The sequence below is a fragment of the Rhipicephalus microplus genome, chromosome X (assembly GCF_043290135.1).
Source record: "Rhipicephalus microplus isolate Deutch F79 chromosome X, USDA_Rmic, whole genome shotgun sequence".
In the NCBI taxonomy this organism is placed as follows: Eukaryota; Metazoa; Arthropoda; class Arachnida; order Ixodida; family Ixodidae; genus Rhipicephalus; species Rhipicephalus microplus.
In genome coordinates, this window is record NC_134710.1 from 42,555,056 (window position 1) to 42,577,956 (window position 22,901).

General features: G+C 46.7%; 2 protein-coding genes across 5 annotated transcripts in view; one reads left to right on the plus strand and one right to left on the minus strand.

Annotated features, from left to right (window-relative positions):
• Positions 1 to 488, minus strand: part of LOC119175869 (receptor expression-enhancing protein 2) — a 75,508-nt gene extending 75,020 nt beyond the window's left edge. Inside the window, exon 1 of the mRNA XM_037426885.2 lies at positions 279 to 488. Coding sequence (XP_037282782.1) covers positions 279 to 391 — 113 coding nt within the window. The 5' untranslated portion in view covers positions 392 to 488. The remainder of the gene's footprint in view (positions 1 to 278) is intronic.
• A 135-nt stretch (positions 489 to 623) lies between these two features.
• The window catches only part of LOC119175870 (uncharacterized), a 273,943-nt gene continuing 251,665 nt past the window's right edge, over positions 624 to 22,901 (plus strand). For 2 of the 4 annotated variants that reach the window (XM_075876320.1, XM_075876321.1), the window contains exon 1: positions 4,928 to 5,138. In XM_075876320.1, coding sequence (XP_075732435.1) covers positions 4,932 to 5,138 — 207 coding nt within the window. In that variant the 5' untranslated portion in view covers positions 4,928 to 4,931. Of the gene's footprint in view, positions 935 to 4,927; positions 5,139 to 22,901 lie in introns of those variants that run through there. The other 2 variants (XM_037426886.2, XM_075876322.1) reach the window with 2 other exon arrangements.

Here is a 22,901-nt window from a genome sequence, read left to right on the forward strand (position 1 = left end):
AGATCGGTAATAAATATAGCTACCACACGCGACGGGCGGCGATTTATGGCGCCTACACAGAACGGGCAATAGCTGCAAGCAACGTTCTTTACGCAAACGTTAAAAATATGCTTTGAATGCAAAGAAGACATGGTAGTAGTAGTAGTAAACAGCAGCATTAAAGGCAACGGGCACAGCGATTAGTTCTTAGCAAATAGACGGCATAAACATGAATCTTCGTCTTCCATTAATCGAACTGCCACACGACAACAATGAAGAATATCTGTCGCTACACTCACATGATCAGCCGAGATAGGACGGTGGAAATCATCCTGCATACATTCCAAACCATGTGAGTCTTGGTCCAGTTGGAAGCCTCCCAGAAATCGTTCCAAAGTTCAAACAATACCATCCACGATTTTCAAACAGAGCGTCGGCTGCGCTACGTCAGAACACGAACCCCTGGGCTGCTGACAGCGTAGCTGGAGGCAACGCGCCACTTTCAAGCGCAGATGCCGCCATTGGCTGAGCCCTCCGTCTTGCGGCTTTCCATTGGACGCGGGGCAGACGCGTGTACCAATGGCGAAGCGCCGCTATGTCACGTGGCTTCGCACAGATTTTTCTTCTTCTTCCTCCCTCCGAGGTCGCGCAGGCGTACTGAGACTTACGTGGCGACCTTTCAACTCTCGTATTATTCGTTCGCCTTTGGGGACGTGGTAGTGTTTTCGTCCAGTCCACGCAGTTTTCAAGTGTGCACTCTAGGCTCCTGTAGCCAGAGGTTGGATACTTAATATGTGCGATGGCCTACAAGTATCGGGAGGAGATTGTGGGCAAAAGATTTTTGTGTGTTAACAGTGCGGGCAAAGGCAGACTTTCCAAGACATCAGATTTGGATTGGAGGGCTGGAATAATCCGTGCAGCGTCACATAAGGATCCTAAACACCCCGAGCTTTCCGTAAGTAGCATAACGTTTCAAAGCGCGTTTGCGTGCCCAGGTTTCGTGCGGGATGGGAAGGCCGTGTGCCGTAGGAACGCAGCGCATTACAGCCATTTTTTTGCCGTCTGCTCGCTCAGGAGGAGCGCGAAAAAAAAAAAAACAGCACAATTTGAGCGGTTGAAAATTATCTTGCAGTTCTTTCGTGAGTTCCAAAGGGAGAGAGAGATGGTTTGACAAATTATTTGTTGAGCGCATCTACTCGGGGACATCAGCTGTGATAAGGTAACGTCAAGTTAGTTTAGTTTCAAGAATCGCGCCACGCATGTTGTGAAAATGCAAGCTTTTAAAATATTTGTGCTTTACTTTATCGCGACGTGTCGCACTGCTAGCGCTGCTGCAGTTGTACAGTGCACGAGCGAACTGCAGCAGCGTTTGCGGCGAGTGCTCGCGAACTGTTTACGTTTTCAGAAATGGCGGCAAAACGCTCCGTGTGCCTATGCAGTGCAGTTTCCTTTTCGGGTTTCTGGATTTACGGGTTTCTCTGGAGTAGTATTGGTATAGTGCACCCGCTGTACGACGTGTTTGCGTGTTCTCTAAATTGGATTCGGCGTCGCCGCGATGATTACGGAAAGCACCATCAGCGGTTTCTGGTAGGCGCTTGCTTTCTGGAATGGTGGTGCATTTGGTTTCACGCCATGGCAGGTGCGTATCTATCGGTGGGACACATTTTGAAGAGGGTTGTGCTCTCGCATCGAGCTAGTAGCAGCAGCGACCTCCCCGCGTCATTGCTGTGTTAGTTTGTGCAGTTTCACAGTTCCACGTCCAAGATCGCATCTAGAGGTTTTTTTTTTTTTTTTTTTCCCCGAGAATATGCGTGCAAGCTTATCTGCACAACGATGACATGTACTACCATTCTTGAGTGTGCATGATGATATAGTATTTTGCCAGTATCGTATTTTCCTACTTGTGGTGCGCGCAGACGGTACTCATTTCGAAAGCGCAGTTCGCAACCGATTGTAGGGGAAAAGGGGGGCGGGGGGTTACGATAAGGTTTGTGGAATTGTATTGGAATGGCGCGATCAGCTGAGATAACGCGCTTTAGAAACCATAAAATTAACGTACTCGCCCCGTATCATGCTGCGCATGCGGGCTCAGAATAATTGCGGGGTGTTCCTTCCCTTTTGCCGGTCGCTCCGTGGGCGTGCATGTGGAAATTTCTGGAATGGGGTCAACTGCTTCGTTGTGAGGCCCTTGTGGGGCGAGAAGGCGGCTGGATATCGAATGTGCGGTACTGTAGCTGCACGAGTGCATTCACTGGGACGACTGTTTCCCGGGATCGGGCCACGTTTGTTGGTTGGCCTTGTGTGCGCGCATGCTACCCTCGTCTTCTGCCACCTGCGCTGAGCTGCATATGCGTGTGGCAGTTTATTTTTGTTCCTTGCTGATCTGCTGGTTACTTTCGTGTGATCTTGTTTGCCCCTGTCGTTAAATAACAAGATTCAGCATTGGTTGATTTTGCAACCGCCTTGCGACTACTAATTTAAAATTACGCTACGTTTCTGTTTCGCATAACGATTCCTGGCTATTTATTCGATCGTGTTGCGATAATTTTGTTCGCAATACCGTTGGGCAGGTTAAAGTGCTACGAAGATGAGAAATTCACTGTGGATTCGTGCGACTTCTCTCAATTTTTTGTTTGTGAACCGTTACTGAAACTGAATGCCGTATTATTCAGAACATTACACTCTGTGCCAACGTGTTTTCACGTTGAATCCTTGTTGACTGACCACACGTTATGAATCTTCATGCGAGTGAATCTTTCTTGAAGTTCACAAAGCGTAACACCATGACTGTCGCCATGGTGTCTCTATTGATGTAGGACGAGGGTGCGCATAATGTACATGCACACAGCAGGTTTAAAATATGTTGCATAGTAATAAGGCTAAACCATCAAGCACCCGGTATCCCAATCGTAGCGCCAATCTTCACAAGAAGGTCATACACGTTTCTCAAAGCATCGCGTGTGAACTTCATTTTTAGGGGCGAAGCACCTCTTATCGTCTAACCTTGTCAGGCGTAAACGAGACAGACGGACACACAGACAGACACTTCGCCCAGCCATCATTCACTCGTCGTCGATATGCTGCTATTTTTTTTTTTTTCGAATTGATTGTGAAGCTTTCTTGTACCTTATGGGCCTATGCGTGCTTTGGGAGACCGTAATTTCCCCGGCGATGAACTTTTCTTCACGTTGCTGTCTTACGCTCAACTCATTTGCCCTTAATTTTACATTTTTTTTACACGTGTACGAGCCCGTGCTCAGGCCATGTCGCGATTGGTTTGAATGCAAGGTTTTTCTTATGAAGAGCGATTTCAACCTAAAGTTGTTTTTATTTTCGCCAAACGGAGCTAACTCTTGATTCTTTCGGAACAGTGAAATGCCGCTTATAGACGGCGTTGCCGTTTTGAATGGGCAAACCAAGCTTGTCATCTGCCGTCTATAGTGACCGAAAGATTAGTTTTGCTAACGAAGCCCGCTGTGGAAATAATTTTCGCTTCGTGAACAACTCAGCCAGGCGGCCATTCTCTTAAATTCTACAGCGTCGATATTTCTTCTTTGTACGAATCGAAGTGGGCTCGATTAGCCGAATGCACCACATTTCGCGCGCATGCATGCACTCGCGATATAGCATATGGCTATGTACAGTCCCAATCTTTCTCAGAGTGAACACAGGAGAACGGCGCCACGTCAAAGTATCTGTGCGCAGTCGCGAGGAGGGTAGCTTCACGTCACCGCAGCAGCGCTCGTGTGTCGTCTGCTAGCTGATTTTCGGCCTCCCCGGTCTGCTAGCTGATTTTCGGCCTCCCCGGTGACCGCATTATGATCGAAACTGAAATTAGGGTGCTTTCAGTTCAAACGGCTTGTCTTTATGCTTGGTTTTCGACCTTTTTTTTTTTTTCTGCGTTCCTGTAGTCGTACAACGAACAGGCAAAATGAACGAAAATACCAGAACTGTTATTTGGTACACTTTCACGAAAGACTGATACGTTAAATAACGGTGTATCAGTAATCTGTAATAGGTTCACTCAATGTTGGTTCACTCGGTATTTTTGTATTGTCCCCTTTGAAAAACGAAAGGTGCTACTGCCATTCTGGAAGGTAGTGACGACCACAGCACTATAGGACAAAGTTATACGATGCGCCTGAAAATTCTGCCACTCTTGACGAACCTTGAGTATGTTCGCGTGCAGTCGCCGCGTAAAGCGGGTTTCGCATCATAGCCGATTTCATGTATATTGTCCACATTTTCGTAAATACTCGTGCTTTCCTCAACATCACCGCGATTTTCTACGCGCTCGTTAAAAACGTTTACAGTGTCCACCAGCGCCAGGTCGTGCTGGAACACGGAACGGAGAAAGTGCGCAGTTATACAGATCGATGATGATCCCAGAAAACGCCAGCAAAACGTAATGTATTTTCAGGTCAATTTGTGAATCGCGTGTAGCGTATTTGAAAGTTTATATACATTGCTGCCATTTTGAGGCACACAGCTTCTATACAGTGCCGTGCGCCCGCAGCAGACGACACGGGCCAGCTCGCCTGACGCAACGCGCGCGACGGCAGCAGCCCGGCCGTACTGCGCATGCGCGATGCTTTTTTCGCTGGATGGATGGATATGGCTGTACCCTTCGGATCGGGCGGTGGCTAGCGCCACCAAGCCGTAATACCTAACGAACCAAAAACTAGATTTATTTATTTTTTCCTTAAATAGTGAGGTTGAGGATTCGTACTTTGCAGCGAAGGGTTCAATTTTCACTCGTGCCTTGCCTTTTAGGCACGAGTGAAGAAGACTTTGGGCACTGCCGCCGTTCAACAGCGCTGGGAGCTCCGAAAGACGCGCGCTCCCGTGTTCACTCTTTAAAAAAAGAAAAAAGTGACTGTACGTACTCCATCGTCTTGGCAGTACCAGCCCCTCGTGTCCTGTTCCGCGGTGTATTGAAGGTGCAATATGAAATGTGTGGTGAAGAGAAATTAGATTACCATCCTTGCATGTCCAATCTTTTTTTTTTTTCTTACAAACTGGTAAACCGACGTAGTATTGTATTCAAACAATGCGCTGCCTTTAAAAGATCACAACGAATGATGCAAGGCCTGAGCCTACAGGCTTACGGGACCAACGTGCCCTGTAAATCTGCGTTTTCGTCAGCTTGTGACCTTTCAGTAAGCGTGTTTTTTTTTTTTTTTTTTTTTGAAAATATCGAAATGAACCAACTCGCCCTGTGTATCGTTCGGACGCAGTGGCTATGACACACATATCAGGCGTTGTGATGCTACAGTTTAAGGAAAATGCACGATTGGCATAGCGTTTTATTGGCGAGGCGTGTTCCCGTTAACACGGGCAAATGACTCGCCCGTGACAGAGAGTGATCTCTATTACCACATTTGTAGAATTGTGCCAGAGGGTTGTGTGGAGGAAGAGACCAGCTCCATTTGGCCATCGTGTCAGGCTGCCTATAGACATCACACATCAGAATACTCGCCCGACAAGCTGGACATTCAGTTCAGTTTTGTGGGGCTTGCGACTGACCTTGAAGCTACTGCATCATTGTATTCTGCGTGTCGTGTTGTCGGGCAATTTGGCATTGCTTAGGAACAAAGTTAAAAAAAAAAAAAACCCCGCAGGTCATTCACATTCTTGCCATAACCGGAGCAAACTTGTTGGCGAGTCGCAGATCGCGATTGAGTCCCGTGACTTGGCTCAAACATGTATTACTTATGACCCTTCCGATAACTGTCGTAGGATGTATATTTTGCTAGGGATTTTAAAATCGCACCGAACTATAGTCCTGTACGGTTGAGCGTCGATAACGTACTGTATCGGGAAATATATAATTTGCTGCGCTTGCAGACTCCCGTTTTAGATACATTCTAGCGATTCTCATCCGAGTTCTTTTCGGTCCTGGCTCGAGCCCCCGTCGTTGGGAGCTACGGCGCAGGTTGCCCCTTGCGCAGTGCGTCTTCTGCGGCGGTGGCCTTGTTGCAGTGGCCTTGTTGCCGCGGCAATCACCGCACGCCTGTTGAGGGGGGGCAGGCCCGTTAATGCAGTGGCGCGGACAGGTGCAGGTGGGCGCCACTTGAACCAGCACTCGGTGCCACCCGCCAGCACTGGAATGTCTCCCTGGACAGCGTTCTCCCTCAGCTGAGCGCGCGGGGCCACTTTTTGTGCTCGGGCGGCCGGGGGCGTTGAACCCTGGGCTCGGCGATCGATTCCGGGCGCTCGCCGCTTCCTCGCTCGAAGCCACAGCTGGCCTTGTGCAACGAGCACCGTTTTCTCTTTTTCCCTCGCTTTCTGCGGCATTTGCTGGCCCTCTTCGTTAGCGAACGCTATGCTGTAATCTTCTTGGACGGTTGCACCCACTGGCTAATGAGCGCCCGCCCAGTTATTCCCGTTGATATATAATATTACGTGAATTACGACTCCGCTCGTCGTGTTGCTATGTCACGCGAAAAAAAAAAGTTATTTGGTTCTGCCGAGTATTAAGTTTTGTCTCTGTTCTTGCAGTGCCGGGCGGCATTCTCCACTATAGTTTCATTGTATGTGGTCAAAGACGACTCTCGAGTCAGATTTATTTAAAATAAAATAAAAACTTGAACCGATTCGCTTCGGCGACTGTCCCCAAAGGCACCTGGAGCACTCTCTCCGTAACGGGACTGTCCAACAACCTCGTGAAGGGTGTCGCTCCCCTCCCCTCAACTGGCGTGCGGTGACAAGGCCGCAGCTGCAAGGCCGCGGGCCTGGCGGAAAAATGCTTTTCGCAACACACATAACGTGCGCGCTACTACCGCGGCTCCCAACGACGGGGACTGCAGCCGTGACCGCGCCATGTATTTATTGTACATTGTATATTATTGTACATTGATGCCACCGGGCGTTGGAATTGACGGATGCAGATGGCTAAAGCCGTTACCTGCTGGAATGATGAATCAAAACTGTCACCAACGCTGCCCGCGGTGTCTTTCGGAAGTTTTACGTCGAAACGTTGGTTTCCATTTCCTTTGAAACAAACTTCGGCTGGGGGGGGGGAGGGGGGGAGTCGCCCTTTACTAAAGCCGGACATTTTTATTCCTGCCTGAAATGTAAACATTGCAAGGTACAACATTTGTACTGTTGGCCTGAGTGTTCGTGAAAGCGAGATTACTTGGTTAATTTCATGCCGAGTGCATGAAAAATTATCTCATCGACCCTTTCTGCCCCTCCCCTCCCAAAAAAGCCGATTTCTTTCTCTCTCTTTTTTTTTGTAAAAAATGTTGCCTGATCTTTACAAAACAAATGGAAGATGAACGAAAAGGAAATAAAAACGTTTGCCGCGTTTGGCATAGAATGATCCATACCTTAACTGTCTTTAATATTACTCTCTAATTTGTGTTAGGGGGGGGGGGGGGTATTCTACCACTATATTTTGCGTTATATAGCCTAGTTTAAGAGGAGATGCAATTCGAAAAAAAAAAAAAACGTTTCTTCAATTTGTAACCTTATATATATATATATATATATATATATATATATATATATATATATATATATATATATATATATATATATATATATATATATATATATATAAAACTTGCATATGAAAGCTGATCTGGGTGGCTATGATATGCTTTTTAAAATTATTTCTTTTATTATGATAACATGGAAATTATCGTTATTTTGAGCATGTCGTAAGTGTACACGCATCGGTCAATACCTGAAGCATCGTAAAAACAGCTTAGCTAAACGATACTTTGTGTTAAATATAATGAAAACAATGTGTACTAATTATCAGGAGCCAAACGAAGCGCCCCAGTACTCTATTTCAGGTAATCGACTGCACTAAATTCTGCCCTTGTGACTATGAAACGGTTGATTATAACCAGCCTTTTGATGGTCCAAGAGGTGAAGATACCGTTCCATAAAATTAGCACTATTACCCCATTTTGATGCTCTATACGGCAATATTACCAAAACAAGTGACAGGCAGTTGTAAGACGTGCATTATTCACTGCCAAAAAGGCCCCACCGGAACCTCGTTCTGACGTGCTATGCTGTGAAGGCGAGGCAAAGGCAACTTTCCTGCTACCTTGTAGTTGTTCATATGTATTTTTTTTTTGTCCTCCCGTAAAACAAACTACTCCTTCGAAACTTTCTGTACGTCTTACCAAAAAAGCATACTATGCAACAATACATAAGCCATATTTTTTACTTGAACCGCGGCATTGCGAAAATTAAGCCGCAATATGAGTCAAAATGCTACTCAGTTTTCCAAATTTGTCACAATATTCTGCCAATGTCTAGGCTTCATTTGCTTCCGAAGTATTTTAATTACTTAATGTAGAAACATATAACACACAAATTGTAACTACATTACTCGCGAAATATTTGTGATTTTTATGAAAAAAAAACGCTAAACGTGCAGCATTATGCAATTTTTCGCCAAGGCGAAGAATAACGTTAGGACAAAAATGAATAAACTATCATAGACATGAAAAGATTAGTGTGTTGAGATTAAATGAAAAAAATATTTCGTAGTAATTGCTGATACCAGTAATATATGAATTATAGCGACACAGTTTCACTTGGGTGCCCAATGTTCAAAGCGGCCCCTAGGCATATATATTTCCATTTGTCGCTACTCATACGCTGGTGTTTCTATAGTTAACGTTTATGTGGTTAGCGTGATGTATAGTAAAAGAGGCTTGCGCACACGCCTACAATATCGCATTCTCTTAACGTCCACGTCACTGCAGGAAACACAGAAAAAAAGTTCGCCTTTTCAGCTGTTCGTTTCAGTTCTGACATCAAACTCTCGCCAATGCATTCACAGTTGCAGGGGACGTTTGGCCTTTGTTGGTAACGCATAGTAACAAACTTGAAACGCTGGAATGAGGGCCGAGGAGTGCCAGACGCACACATGCTGTGTCCTTTCTATTTGTTGCTAATCTTGTTTTGCATTCCTTTAAATCCCTATCGGAAAAATTGCCATGGTGGATACTGGAAAACATGGTGGGAGTAGTGGAAATAGTAGTGGGCATGGTGGAAATTATGATGGCTATGGTGGGACGTAGTGGAAAATATGGTGGTTATGCTGGGACATACTGGGTGATATGGTGTACAGATGATGGGTAAAGTGCAAATGATGGTGGAAAGCAGAGGCTAGATAGTGGGCAATAATGGGACACTCTGCCCACCATTGCGATAATGCTGGGAAGCCCTAAGTATATGGTGGGTGGTGCTTATTATGGTGGGTTACATGGTGTACCAAGTTGAGAAACTCTTCCCACCATTGCGATAATGCTGGGAAGCACTAAGCAGATGATGGGTGCTGCTTGTGATGGTGGGCCACATGGTGTACCAAGCTGAGAAGCTCTGCCCACCATCGCGATAATGCTGGGAAGCAGTAAGCAGATGATGGGTGGGCTTATAATGGCGTGCAATTTATGTAGTGTACAAAGCTGGGATCTGTACACTACATGTTCTACCACCATGTTTTCCACCAAAGGTTAGGCCTACTGACCGAGCCCGTACAATTGTGTTATCCGTGCTTCCGGGTTTCAGAATACATGATTACGACGATTAAGTATGACAATAAAGCGCAGCCATATGGCATCAATTAACCTAAATGAAGCATTTTTCATTGTGTATGGTGTCCGCTCAAGAAGCAACAAACATCGATACGATGCAATTAAAGCACTCCCAGAGAACGTAATTAGGTGTCTTCTCACCGACAGCCGCCAGTCACTATCGCCGGCACTTCTCTAGCTTTTGTACGAGAACTCAGACGTGGCAATTCGTATGCTTGGTGAACCAATATGATAGCGTAATGTTTCCGGCACACTGCATTCGTTTTGGCCAAGCCGTTATATAATTGTTGCTTTAGCGAAAGAGCTACAGCATTGCGCTGGCGCGACCGCCCTCTACATTGCGCGAAAAGCATCCAAATACTCAATCAAATAAATTAGGCGGGCGTATCTATGGAATGAGCCTAGAAGCGTCATAAAGCGTGAGCAGATGTCGCCCTTTAGAACGAGCGCGAAACGGATATTAAACTTGGCAGACCCCGCCGGTAAACTGTTGCTGCTCCCCAGTCCACTTGGTTTTTTTTTCTTGAAGTTGTGAATTGTAAAAGAAAAAATAGCACTAGTGCCATTAACATAGTGGCGATCGTTACAGGCCGCAGTTGCTTGTGTTTAATAAATGTGCAATATTTAGTAGCAGGTGTATATCTTGTCTATGTTGTGTACACGACAAACATAACTAAGTTGAACCTTAAGTTTGTATGGGAACTAAGTCTTTAACACGCAATCAACGTCATGTTGGTGTGGCGCAGTGGTTAGCGTCTTCAAATGGGAATCCGCAGGTTGCAAGTTCGATCCTGCGTGGCGCCGTGTTTTTTTTTTTTACGGGACAGGTGTTTTTTATACCGTTTTTATAGAATTCTTTTTTATTTTTTTCTGTCAGCTCGTCACGGTGATTCTGACGTCATTTCGCGCTCAAGTGTTGCCGGCACTGCAGCATCCACCATACCCACCATGCGCCATGGTGGGCGTTTCCCACCATTCACCCACTACATTAATCCACTATAATGGTGGGTGGTGGTTTCCACCATGCCCACCATTCGTTTTTTTCCAATAGGGATGTCTTATAGTTACTTGCTTGCAGTCTGGCACATCTGTGTTCCTTCACATGAGCACGATGGAATTGCCCGGCCGAGGATCGGTCAACTGTCTTGGTCGTCAAGTGGTCAGAGCGTCCGCCCACAACGCGTCTGGCCCTGACGTCATATTGTTAAAACGCTGGCTACAGCAGCGATTCGCTCGTCAACATTTCTCATCGCTTATGGGTCGCAGAAATAAGCGCACTTATTAACCCTATAAGCCGCTATCACTGCTAGCGGATGGCTACACTTGAAGTGTCGGGACTGCAGGTCATCCCTCGTGCACATCGGGGTCTCTATCGCCTTTTGTCTCTCGTCTTTATACACCTTGCTGTAGCCGGGACCTTCGGGATGTGATGGCCAGTTTGGCCCTGACGTACGTCGACCTTTCCAAGGCCACACTGCCGCGGTAAGGCGACAGTCCGGATGTAATATATGTTTGACCAGATGAAACCAAGTTGGAGCGTTAATTTCTGCTGTTTGAAAAAAAAAAACGCACGTCTTTGCAGAGCAAAAACAAACAAACAAACGTGTGAACGCTTATTGTTCCTTTAATATTAAATGCTTTTTCAGTGCCGATTATATATACCCTCGAAGATTCACTAAACATTGTTACCAAATTCCGATTTGAACTAACCAGCCGGGCAGAGCTTGGCCATATACTTCGTAGCTTTCTGACGTAGGATTCGTTACTTTTTTTTTTTTCGGTTGTTAACGTACTACCTTTTTTTTTTCACAGAATACGCGGTATAGCTTGTGGTGCAGCTGCACGTCTTACATTTAAAAAAAAAAAAAGGAGGAGGGATACTCGCAGCAGGCAGTCCTTTGGTTTTTTCGAAGAAGCTGGTCGAATTGAGGCCTTTTTGCATTGTCCTCGTTTTTGCGCCTGACGTTTGCAACAGCAGGTCGAGTGTTGTCTACGCGCCAATAGGCGTCTGGATATATATATATCTATATATATCTATATATATGTATATATATCTATATAAATATATATATATATCTATATATATATATGTATATATATATATATATATAATATATATCGAGGTTTCGATAATATATCGTGCGTCGAAGCAAGGCATGAGATGCCGCTTTTCACCACTGTGTCGTGTGCATATAAAGAAGCTTTACTGTCGGCGTGATATTCGAAAAGGACATTCCAAATGGTAGGCATCCTCATCGATGGCTCTGATGATGTTCGCAGACGACGCCTTTCTGTTTTTTTTTTTTTTTTTTGATGAGCCTGGTTGGCATCTAGACAGTGAATTCTTTGGCATGATTGATCGACTCTGTGCCTTTTCTAAAATCGGTGGTGCTTGCAAATGTTCTGTTAGTCATAACCTTCAGTAGTTATTCGCGGGCACAAAAATAGTATGAGCAGCATAATTGCTCCGCGTGTTCGTTTTCTTCGTTTGAATCAACTTGATTCGCGGGTTTTGCGCCCTACTTAGCTGTGGCACGTGGGCATCCATTGTTCTGCCGTGTGGGTTGTTGCGTCTGGTAACAACCATTGTTATTTTGCCTACCCTCGAGTACGTTGGTTTCACCTATTTCTTTTTTTGGGGGGGGGGGGGGGGTCGGGGGGAGGGGGTGTTTTATATGCAATGTAGTCGCTTTGACTGAATCTTGCAGTGTGGCCCGAAAATTTGCTCGGGCTACTTTGCCACGCGCTCTGTCACCGAAGCAACTAAATAGAACGTTCACTGTGATGCATCGCCAACGAACACTGCTGAAGGATGACGCCGTGTCGCCGATCAACGACATCCAAATGTGGTTTCACAAATCCCCCGATTCGACCATGACGATCAGGAGCGATATTTCTCTGAGCACCCGCTTGGCTCCCTCTCTGCTGTTCCCGCTTTCTGTGTAAGCGTCGTCTATAGTTTAAATTTGACCTTGAGCTCGGGCGCAACTACTATTACATGCGTTGGCATGCCATCGGCGGCACGCGATAAAACGTGTCCTTGAATTACATGTAATTCCGAGACGCGTTTAGCCCCCCTGTCTGTGTGTACTTGAAACGCATGTTTCAAGGACAGACAGGGGCTTTTTTTTTTCTGCTTGTGCTGGCGATCGTGATCCGGTCACAATGTGTGCATGCTTGTCACAGCCCTTTGTCAAGAAGGCTGCCAAAGATTTGTCAAGGGGCTGCCGCGGTAACCTATTGCGAGGCTGCTGATGCGAAGCTTGCGGTTTCGATCCCGGTCGTGGCGGTCACCTCCAGATGGCGGTGGAAACGCTGTAGCAGCCCCACTTACCGTGTGACGTCATTGCACGCTAAAGAACCCCCAGGGGGGATCGAAGTTGTCCGGAGCTAGGGCCTCCTCTCATGTAATCTGAGTCGCTCTCTAACGTTAAAACATTTATATACCGAATATTTCTCAAGGTCCTCTGCGGCTGGAATACTCGGAAGCGTACATTATTTGCTTGAAAACGTACAGTTTAATTGTTTCTGAAATTCGACAATTATTGAAGAAAAAAAAACGGATCATTTGCATCACTGACTGCACTTTATCAATATCGTCCGAGGATCTCACATAGGAGGATACACTTGAACCGAATGTTTCTAAATAAGTACGCTAGTGGTCCCTTTACTTTGGTATTTGATAATAAAGCGGCTTACTATATTTGGAGCATTTGTAACGACAGTGCAATTCAACCGTCAATTTATAACGCGTATGTCTGAAAAATGTTGTCCACAGACAACATGGAGGGCTCTGCGGTCTCGCACTGCATGCATATATACTGTTTGAAAAGAGCGCGTACGGTAACTATAGCAAAGTGCTTAAGTTGGATAGTTTCAGTAATTTGTCAATTATTTTCATTTCTCGTGCAAACTGTTGCCGCTACTTCTTCAGCAATGTATAGCTGCGTGAAAGGTATTGCGCTGTCTGCCCTATTTGACTCGAGGATGTTATGCTGCAGTGTGCATGCCGGCCGTTTCTCTGGGCAGTCGTCTATTTTCTTCTTTCTCGCCGAGTCACTCGCATAAATGAAAACCAGAGGTTATCGCAACCGCATTACAGCTGTTGTTTCGTCGCATTCGTCTTTTAACTAAACTCGTCGTCGTCGTATAAAAGGAGCAACTTTTGGGGGCAAATTTCGGCTGTGCCACCCGGATTCCGGCGGGCGAATTTAGCGAAAAACGCTCGCGCTGTGCAAGGCAGTCCCTAAGCGGCCTTCGACGTGGTCGCGTTGGCTTGGCCTCCTTAGCGCGCGCGGCCGAGTAGCGCGTCCTTTCACTGTGACCTACTTGGAGCGCCCTCTCCCGAAGCCATGCGGCGGCCCTTTCTTGGCAGGCGCTTCTTCCGCCACTGCTGCCCCTGTAATCCGTGGCACGCTCTGGCTCGTCAGCGCACCTAAAAGGAGCCGCGTTATTTCCTGCAGCAGCGCTGAAATTTTCCGGCGAAAACTTAATTTCTTCTCGTATTTAGCAATAATGTGCCACGTGAAAACCAGGGCGCGACGTAAAACACTTAATAGCGACGTCAAAGTTATCGCTGCCCGAGTCTATTAAGTTACGTCGGTAAGTCGGGTGTTGACAATTTGTTTGGCAAAAGTCGTGGGCTTGGCCAACACCACCTAGATTTTTTTTTTTTTTGAAAAGTCTAGGTTGTGTTGGCTTGACACGCTGCGGCAAGCAAGTTGTTTTCAGCCAGCCAGGCTAAGTTCGTATACCCTTATATATCGCTTCGCAATAAAGGAAATCTCAGAGAGAAAAAAAAAAATGAGGCCCACACCACTGCACCGTTATGGAAATGCATGTAGCCAAGGATATTTACTCACACAAGTGTGTGCGTTTATTTGCCTAAAGCTCCGTCTTTCGATAACTTCCCTTGAGTGAACACGAAGAGGGGAAGAAGACCGAGAAAGAAAGCAGACAGAAAAGAAAAAACTGGAAACGCGCCGTTATGCAGCGCACTCTGTAGAGCGACTGTGCACCGTGTCGGGGTCGTCGTAAAAGTGGTGGTTAGCAAACCATATATGCTCCTGTAGACAGTCAGCCACGGACGGAATCTCGGAGGTGCGGCTGTCATCGCGCCTGTCGAATTCGAACTTCCCGTTGTGGCTTTCTCATGTGAACAATAAAAATGCCCCGCCGCGGTGGTCTAGTGGCTAAGGTACTCGGCTGCTGACCCGCAGGGCGCGGGTTGGAATCCCGGCTGCGGCGGCTGCATTTCCGATGGAGGCGGAAATGTTGTAGGCCCGTGTGCTCAGATTTGGGTGCACGTTAAAGAACCCCAGGTGGTCTAAATTTCCGGAGCCCTCCACTACGGCGTCTCTCATAATCATATAGTGGTTTTGGCACGTTAAACCCCACATATCAATCATGTGAACAATAAGTGGCAGTCGTTACTTGTTACGTAGCGCAAAGCTCAGCACAGAACAGTCCAGAAGACCTGCAGAGGGTCATTGTCTACTCCCCTTCGGGCCCAGGTTCCCTGAAGGCCCTCGTCGGGTCATATATATCTAAGCGCGATATAGCTCGAAATTCGTCGGTAGCTATGTGCTATTGCATTATTTTTACAGCGAAAGCTGTTGTGAGATCACAACACTAGTCACGCGTGGCGTCGTAGTTGTCCGCCGCCGCCGACGTCCGTAACCACTATCACACGAAAACAACTAGTAAATAAAAAAGCACCAATGACACAGTGGGGCTCGACTCCGGTTCCGCTGCGTGCCAGCCCAGTGTTCTACCACTGAGCCACCCACGCCGGTGCTTGGGTTCTCGTAAGCAAACTTGCCTTAGGCAGGTTTGGTGTTGGGAAAGGAATCGCGTTGATATGAGTGATAAAGCGTTTTAGAACAACCGGACGTCGCACAATTCGAATAGCGCCACGAGTGGGTCGTCCAGTGCTCCAACCCATTACAACAGCTTGTTCTTCATCACCTATTAACTGTGGCGCATACCCACGTCAGGCATAATTCCTCATCGTCGGCAGCAACTGCATGAAACATTGGCACAAAATTCCTCGCAGTCGTTTAGCGAATATCGCGCTTCTCGGAAGAATGACGAAGGATCATTAATGCCCTAGTGGGCTTCCCCTAATTGTTGGTTTTTGTGGAGTCCCTGGGACATCAGAACATTATCTGATATATTGTAAAAAAAAAATACGCTGCATTGCGCAAAAACACATTAGATGCCGTCTCGTATAGGATTGGAGCTGACCACTCCTAATGTATACTTTCTTTGGGTGCTTTGTCCCTAGGATTCACTGACGGGGAAAGTTGCCAATGCCTTGCAGGAGTTTGTTAAAGCTTCAAAGAGATTCAGACTGTAGAACCTATTATCACTCCTAAATTACCTTTTTTTTTTTTTTGCAAATTGCTTTATTCATTCGTTTACTTATCGTTGTTAGTCATGAAACCAGATGTGCTTCATTTTCTATATCCGTTATTTCTAGTTGTGTATTTGCCATTTAATTTTTGTCCCTTTTTTCAATAGTTTAAAAACCGTGAGCTAACGAATTAACGGTATTTCGTCAGAACTACCCGATTCTTGGCCAATCCCCCAGCAGCGTGGATGTGTGCCACAGTTTCCAGGCACTCAGCCCTTCCTTCGATTCCCAAAGAGTGTTCAGAAAAGGCTCTGCAAGGCCGCTCTTCCAGCTTTCGCTGCGCTTAGCGCGCAGGCCTGGCCTTTTTGTTTCTCTCTCGCCGTACTGTACTAAAACAACGCAATCCTTCCCCTCTGGATATATATTTGCTTGCACGGCTGCTGACTCGAAGGTCGGCTATATAGGTTTGATCCCGCGGTGGTTGGTCGCATTTTGACGGAGACTATACTGGGTGCGATGTGAGTTAAAGCTATCTTGCAGAAGCAGTGCACAATTTTGCTCAAGTAATTAATAAAACAGGTCAGATCGATGGAATTGGCTTAGACTTATCGAAAGCTTTCGACCGCATCTCGCACTCATATTTGCTTGGTAAACTATACTTGATCTCAGAGTTAATTTAAATGTAGTTGAGTGGATAGTCCCAGCGGTGGTTGGTCGCATTTCCACGGAGACTATATACTGAGTGCGATGTGAGTTAAAGCTTTACAGTGGACATTTGCGGAGCTACGGCGTGCAGTTTTGGCACGTAAAACCCCATATCTCAGAGGATATTGTTAAGCCACTATTTCCACGGCCTCATCTCGAGCCGTTGTTTATTCAAACCGCAGCGCGCGCCCGCTGTACAAGAGCTGGGGTAATATTCCGCCCGTATATATGATGCGCGTTGCCTCGAAACATGTGATTGGACGACCTCATGTATAGATAAGCGAACTTGCTGCTCATGTTCGTTGCGCACACAAAGCACAACGTGTTGTGGTAGCCGAGCTGTTCCGAACTTTTAGCCGCACATTCGATCGAGCTTGATACGAGCACCGGTTTTATCTGTTGCGTAGGCGGAATTCACTGCGCATCCACGCCGCCGGCGAAATCGGGCACGGTTCGTGTAGTGACCCGCTTTTGCGTCGCTGCATGTGTGCCTTCTTTCGGCCGCTGCAGTTCCCGCTCCGGTGGACTGTTGTTCCATCGTGCCACTGCGTTGCGTTATGCTCATGGGAGGCAAAAGTTAACGTTGTAACTGCATTAAAATGTGTCGGCGGCTATTGTTGAGCTTGAATGACGACCGAACTGAACATGGTGCGAGCGAGGGAAGCAGAATGAGCGACTCCCAACGGCACTTGGTATCGTTTATCGCGAGCAACGGTGGCTGAGATAAGCGGATGTCAAGCATGCGCTGACCGTGGCGGCGCTCGAACGCGGCAGCGTTGCCCCCACTTGGACTTTGGTCACGCAACGCTCTGCGTGCAACACGCAGACAACGTGCAACAAGGATTGGCGCCTCTTTTGGCGTTTCAAAGGTCGTTCCACTTTCATTGCCGCCGCCCGTTTGACATGCAGCGGGCGCGCCGTGCGAGCAATTGTGGTTGATTGATTGATTGATTTGTGGGGTTTAACGTCTCCAAACCACCATATGAGAGACGCCGTATTGGAGGGCTCCGGAAATGTCGACCACCTGGGGTGCAATTGTGGACACTGCCGCTTTAAGGAAGTTCGGGGACCAGGGCAAACTGCACCTTTGGAGCACCGCAGTGGTTGAAGACGGTGAACTTTTTTTTTTTTGCTCGAAACTGGCTTGTCAGGCTCGCTTATCAGTGAATGTTGACTGATGTTTGGGACGCGGGGCTGTACGTACGGTTCTGACTGCGAATGCAGTCAAGCTCTTGATTTTTTTTTTAATCTTTCTTCTGCTCTTGTTATCCACTCTTGCATGTTTTGAATCCGCCACGGTGACCTAACGACCTACCCCGCCCCGCATTTTCTTCTCTTTTTTTTGTTTCTGTGATCGTTGCTCATTTCCTTTGCATTCCCACTTTCTTTTTTCCTTAGCGATTCTGCTGATCGGACCACCTACACTGAAAGCATATATTTGCCAATGACCTTCCACATCTTGTCATAATAAACTACGCCGCCTGCTTCTCCCCCCTTTTCGTAACTGCTTTCTTGTTGTGCGTCCCAATCATAGGTGTTCGTGAATAGGCGTACGCCGCTGTCTTCGGCAACCCTTTGCGGTGGCTAGACGCGGCGCCCGTCTGCCGATTTCGAAGTTTCGTGCTATTTGCACCTCTTTGCAGCTTCTACTTTGCGTTTTTTTTTTCATCCATCCTCCGAGAACGTTTTGAATCATTACAACCTAACTTGAAATGAAGCGAGAGAACTGCACTCCTCTGCTTTATAGATTTTTCTTTTCACACGGTGATTACCAACAGGTACACGCGCCACTACAAGGAAATGACGTCACTACTAACCCCCTTAAAACTAACACGCCAAAGATGACAAGGTGCCTTTGACAAAGATAGGTCCTCCTATCGAAACGTCGGCCAGCCTGTCTGAGGCACTTCACCTGTTCGCACTGATTATCCCACTACGTGTTTCCATCTGTCGGCTCCCATCTTGATTTTGGATGCACAAGAGGAAGGTACAGAATTGTGTATAGTCATTATACATATTTAAATTTTACGAGCGTGCAAAAGGAAAGCAAAAGTATCGGCACTTTCAAGTCGCCAGTACCGCTTCGCTGGGTCTGTTGATCGCGGTGTCATCTAGCTCGGCAGTAGCCGAACATGCTTTGGCCAGTCAGGCGTGCGCCATGTCAACACCTGAGCGTTCTTACAGTGTGTTTAGGTCGAGAAATAAACCGATACATCTACTTAGACGCACTTGGCTTACCAAGCTGAGCTTCTTGTAGTGACAAGGGTTGTGCTTTTTACAAAGTGCAAAAAAAGAAAAAAAAACTTGTTTCTCTATAACTTCTTTTTAAAGCTCGAAGTACCGAGACACGTTACTTTCACCATCTTTGATTTACAAATGGAGGTTGCGTCATATTGGGATTTGCCCGATTGTTAGTGGGTTGTTTCCACACACTGTACATACGTTTATACTCGCAGGGAAACGTGCCATGAAACACTGTATTCAGAGACGTATACCCACATCTTGCTTCAAACAGTCTATGGAACACCGCTCGATGGATCTTCGTCGTTTTTTTTTTAATTTTAACTTGATTCCTGGCTGTTATATTTGTGTTTTTTTTTACTGGCTTCCTTACCACCGCGCATGCCCATGGAGCCGCGAAGATCTCTCGCAATCACTTTCGAGAATACGGTGACTTTCGCAAGATTTGGCGTGCCCAGGCTCGAAGCTACTCGGCCTGTACTATGTATATGATACACGCCGAGTAGTCTCTGGGCCAAAGTTTCTATCTTTGCTAAACGCGCGAAATCTCGCGACACTGATTGCACGGGAATACTGCCTCATTCTGTTGTTTTGTTTTCTAGGGCCCTATAACTTCACGTTCAACCTCATTTCACTTGTTACGGCAACATTTACGTGGTTACGCTGATTGGTTATTTTTCTCCGCGTTTTTTTTTTACTTGGTGCCTAAAAGAAAATTTCAGAAAATCGATAAAGAGTTACGTCTTATTTGCGCTCGTTGTCGTATATGCGTTTGTTCCGGAATCACATCCACGTTCATTCAAACAAGAGCACTTTTCCCACGGGCAACTGCCGTGGTCATATATGCGGTGTTTGCGGTGCTTGGCGGGCTGCTGACCAAAAAGGACGCGGCTTCGATTTCGGCCGCAGTACAGTGGCATTTAGACGGATTTATTTATTTTGAATACCTCAAAGGCCCCAGCTGGGGTATTACATGAGGGATGGGTATTAATTACAAAATAAAAAAAGTCATTTGAGGGCAATCTTGAATTGATGCGGGTCGGAGTGGTGCACGGTAGTTGTAGGCAGACGATTTCAGTCCCGTGTGGTTGTCACAAAAAAAAAGGAGCGAAAATGTGCGGTGCTTTGGGCTGGTGGAGGATACACTGCGCTTGAATGGTTTGTGCGGCTTGATGAGCGATAGACTGGCAGGATGGCTGGAACTTCGATGGGGGCATGATTAAATCTGTGAAAAAGGCATAGTCGAGATATGTGACGTCGTAATTCTAGATTAGAGAGGTGAGCACGAGTTTGGAAACACTGGAATGGTAGGTATATTCGGAGTAGATGAAACGCGCAGCGTGGTTTTGAATCGATTCGAGAATGTTCGATAAGTGCGGCATGCCAGAGGCGCATAAGATCTATAGGAGCACGCTAAGGAACCCCCCCAGCTGGCCGAAGTTTCCGTAGTCGGCAACACTTTCATTACTTCGTGCACTTCTGGGACTCGCTTCGGCGGCGAGCCACCCTGGCGCACCGCCAGGTTGAGGAAAAAACGCGGCGGCAGTTAGCAACAACGGCGCGCGTCTTCGAAATGGTCGCCCCCCCTGGTGGCGGCTCTTCGTTGCGCACCCGGCATACCTGACGTCGCTCCCGCGGGATTACCACATCGGCGGCCATGGCTGATGCGACGCCTCACGACCTGCTTACCGGGTAATCTGTTAACACACTAAAAGAGAGTTTTTTTTTTTTTTGGTTGTCCTCTCGGTGGTTTCGAACGTGACGATTTCATGCTTTCGTATTCATATCCCTTCAAGTCTTTTCTGGTAACCAACTGCTACTTGAAGGAGCAGGGCGCTTCGGACGCTTCGATTTTTGTATCCATTCTCTCGTATATAAGGTTCTATTAATTGGCGGATGCCTGAATTTATGGCTTCCTGCATAATATTCCCTAAGCTATCGTCACATTGTTCATGAATATCTTTCGTCTGATGTGAAGAGTGATGGGAGCTTACTCCTGCCGGCCTTCGGTATCCCAAAGGGCTTGGAGAGTCCACACAACGTTGACGACAACGCTCTCCGATATTTCTTACGTCGGCCTTTTTGCATTCTCTCCGCTGGGCCTGAGCCATCAAGTTGTGAAATGGTGCGGATAGCCCGTCAGCCGAAATTAAGCGAATTGAAATTGCATGCTAAAGCCGTCGGCTGTGTTTTATCTCCGGAGCAGCTCTCACTATCGTTTCTGGCTTGTGGCTGAGTCCCAAGTCAGCTGCGTCCGGTGGCGTTGTTCCAAGAGATTGCAGCTATAGCTTTCGTTCCAGCGGCAACAGCGTCAACGGCGCACATCGGCTCCCTCGTGTGATGGAGGTGGATCGAACTCGGCGTCAAGTGCGGTGCGCACGATTGCGGTCGGGCACTGCTATCATCTGTTACGGGTAGCCGTTGAATCGCGATCTGTGTGCGCAGCAGTTTAGGCTAGCTGGTATTGGCGCGACATTCCGAGTGCTTAGCGCAACTCAAAGAAAACAAAGGTCTTGAAAGCGGCTTGTAGACGACAGCGCGAGCGCCAACTTCCAACTGCTCTTATTGTTCCGACGTGACTCCGATGCTATTTCTTTTTATTCACTTCGCGTACCATGCGACATACGCGACAATGAAGCGAGGACACCAAAAACACGCTAACAGAGAATGTTAAACGGCGCATTTGGCAACCTGTGCTTAAGAATGCTTCACAGAAACCGTGCCATCACTGCGAGTTTTGCTTCGCAAAGCGTGTGTTTATCGCGTGCTGGTTAGCCCTTGTCCCTGCAGGTATCGGATTGGGTTTTGAAATATTCGCCGATCGGTAATTAGTACAGTTTCATTTGCATCACGGAAGCGATAAGCTTGAGATTTGGCGAGTCGGTGATATCGATCTTCAATAATCCTGTACGTAGAAATCGACAGCGACGATCGCTGTCTTCCAATGAGCTCAGTTGGAAGACAGCGTGCGTCTCTGTTCCCTTTCTTCTGCCTTATCCGTTTCTACGGAGGATTGTTGATCTACATCACGTTGTGCAACTGCCGTTATTCCTTATATTCACACCATCTCTCAAAAAAAAAAAAATGTTGCTGAAAGAGCAAACATTCGCTTTGTTTGTTTGTTTTTTCTGTCCCAAGAAAACTTGTCCCAGTTGCACAAAAAAAAAAACCCATAAAGTAGAGTTTTTAAACAGCACCTCTGCTTACAGATTCTCGCTCTCATGCTGTAAATATTACACTGTCCAGACAGTTTGCTACCTGAATGATAGCAGTGCGAGCATTGCCACAACACTAACAAATTGTATCACAGGCAGTGGCTTTCTTGCGGTGCATTGCAAAAAAAAAAAAAGAAAAAAAGAGGCTGCGCACTTCGTTTCCAAGGATGGGTGGTTCAGGTTCGCAACTGCTATGAGCTTACACGGGAAGTTATTGTCAAACGAATTCGCTTTTCTCGGTCTCGTGGCGCATGTGGACCGAATGGTTGAAGTCTGTTAACGTGTTGGTGGTATCCTTTTTTGTGGTGTCCTTGTTTGTTTGTCACGTATGTCACATGGTACGCCGAGTGCATACGGTATCATCGGTGTCACGGAACTATAAAATCAGTCTCCACCTTTGTTTCGTTTTACTCTGAGCTGTGCTAAACATTGTTAACGGTATGCACTTTGGAAGCATCTATGGCGTTTGAACAGCTTCACCGTCGCAAGTCAGTCCGGCTTGTTTTGCACAGAACAAGGCAAACAGGAATTTTGCCTCTCAAGTTTTTACTCGAAGTTTATCTCGCAACTGTCATTCTTTGAGGCAAATGAACGGAAAGAAATGTAGGCAGGGGTGGAAGCAAGGCTGTTGCTGTGAAAACAAGAATATTGCTAGTGTCTGCAGTCCATAAAAGCAAATATGGTGAGGGATTATGAGGGTAATCGCGAAGAGGGAGGGGATGTTTCCCGTAAAAAGTGCAAAAATGGCGCAGTTGTTTCCTCCTTCCCTTGCGTTTGAATTGCGAAACAAAAGTTCCCACTCCTAACAGCGACGTATAGAGACTCCCATCTTACCGATATACA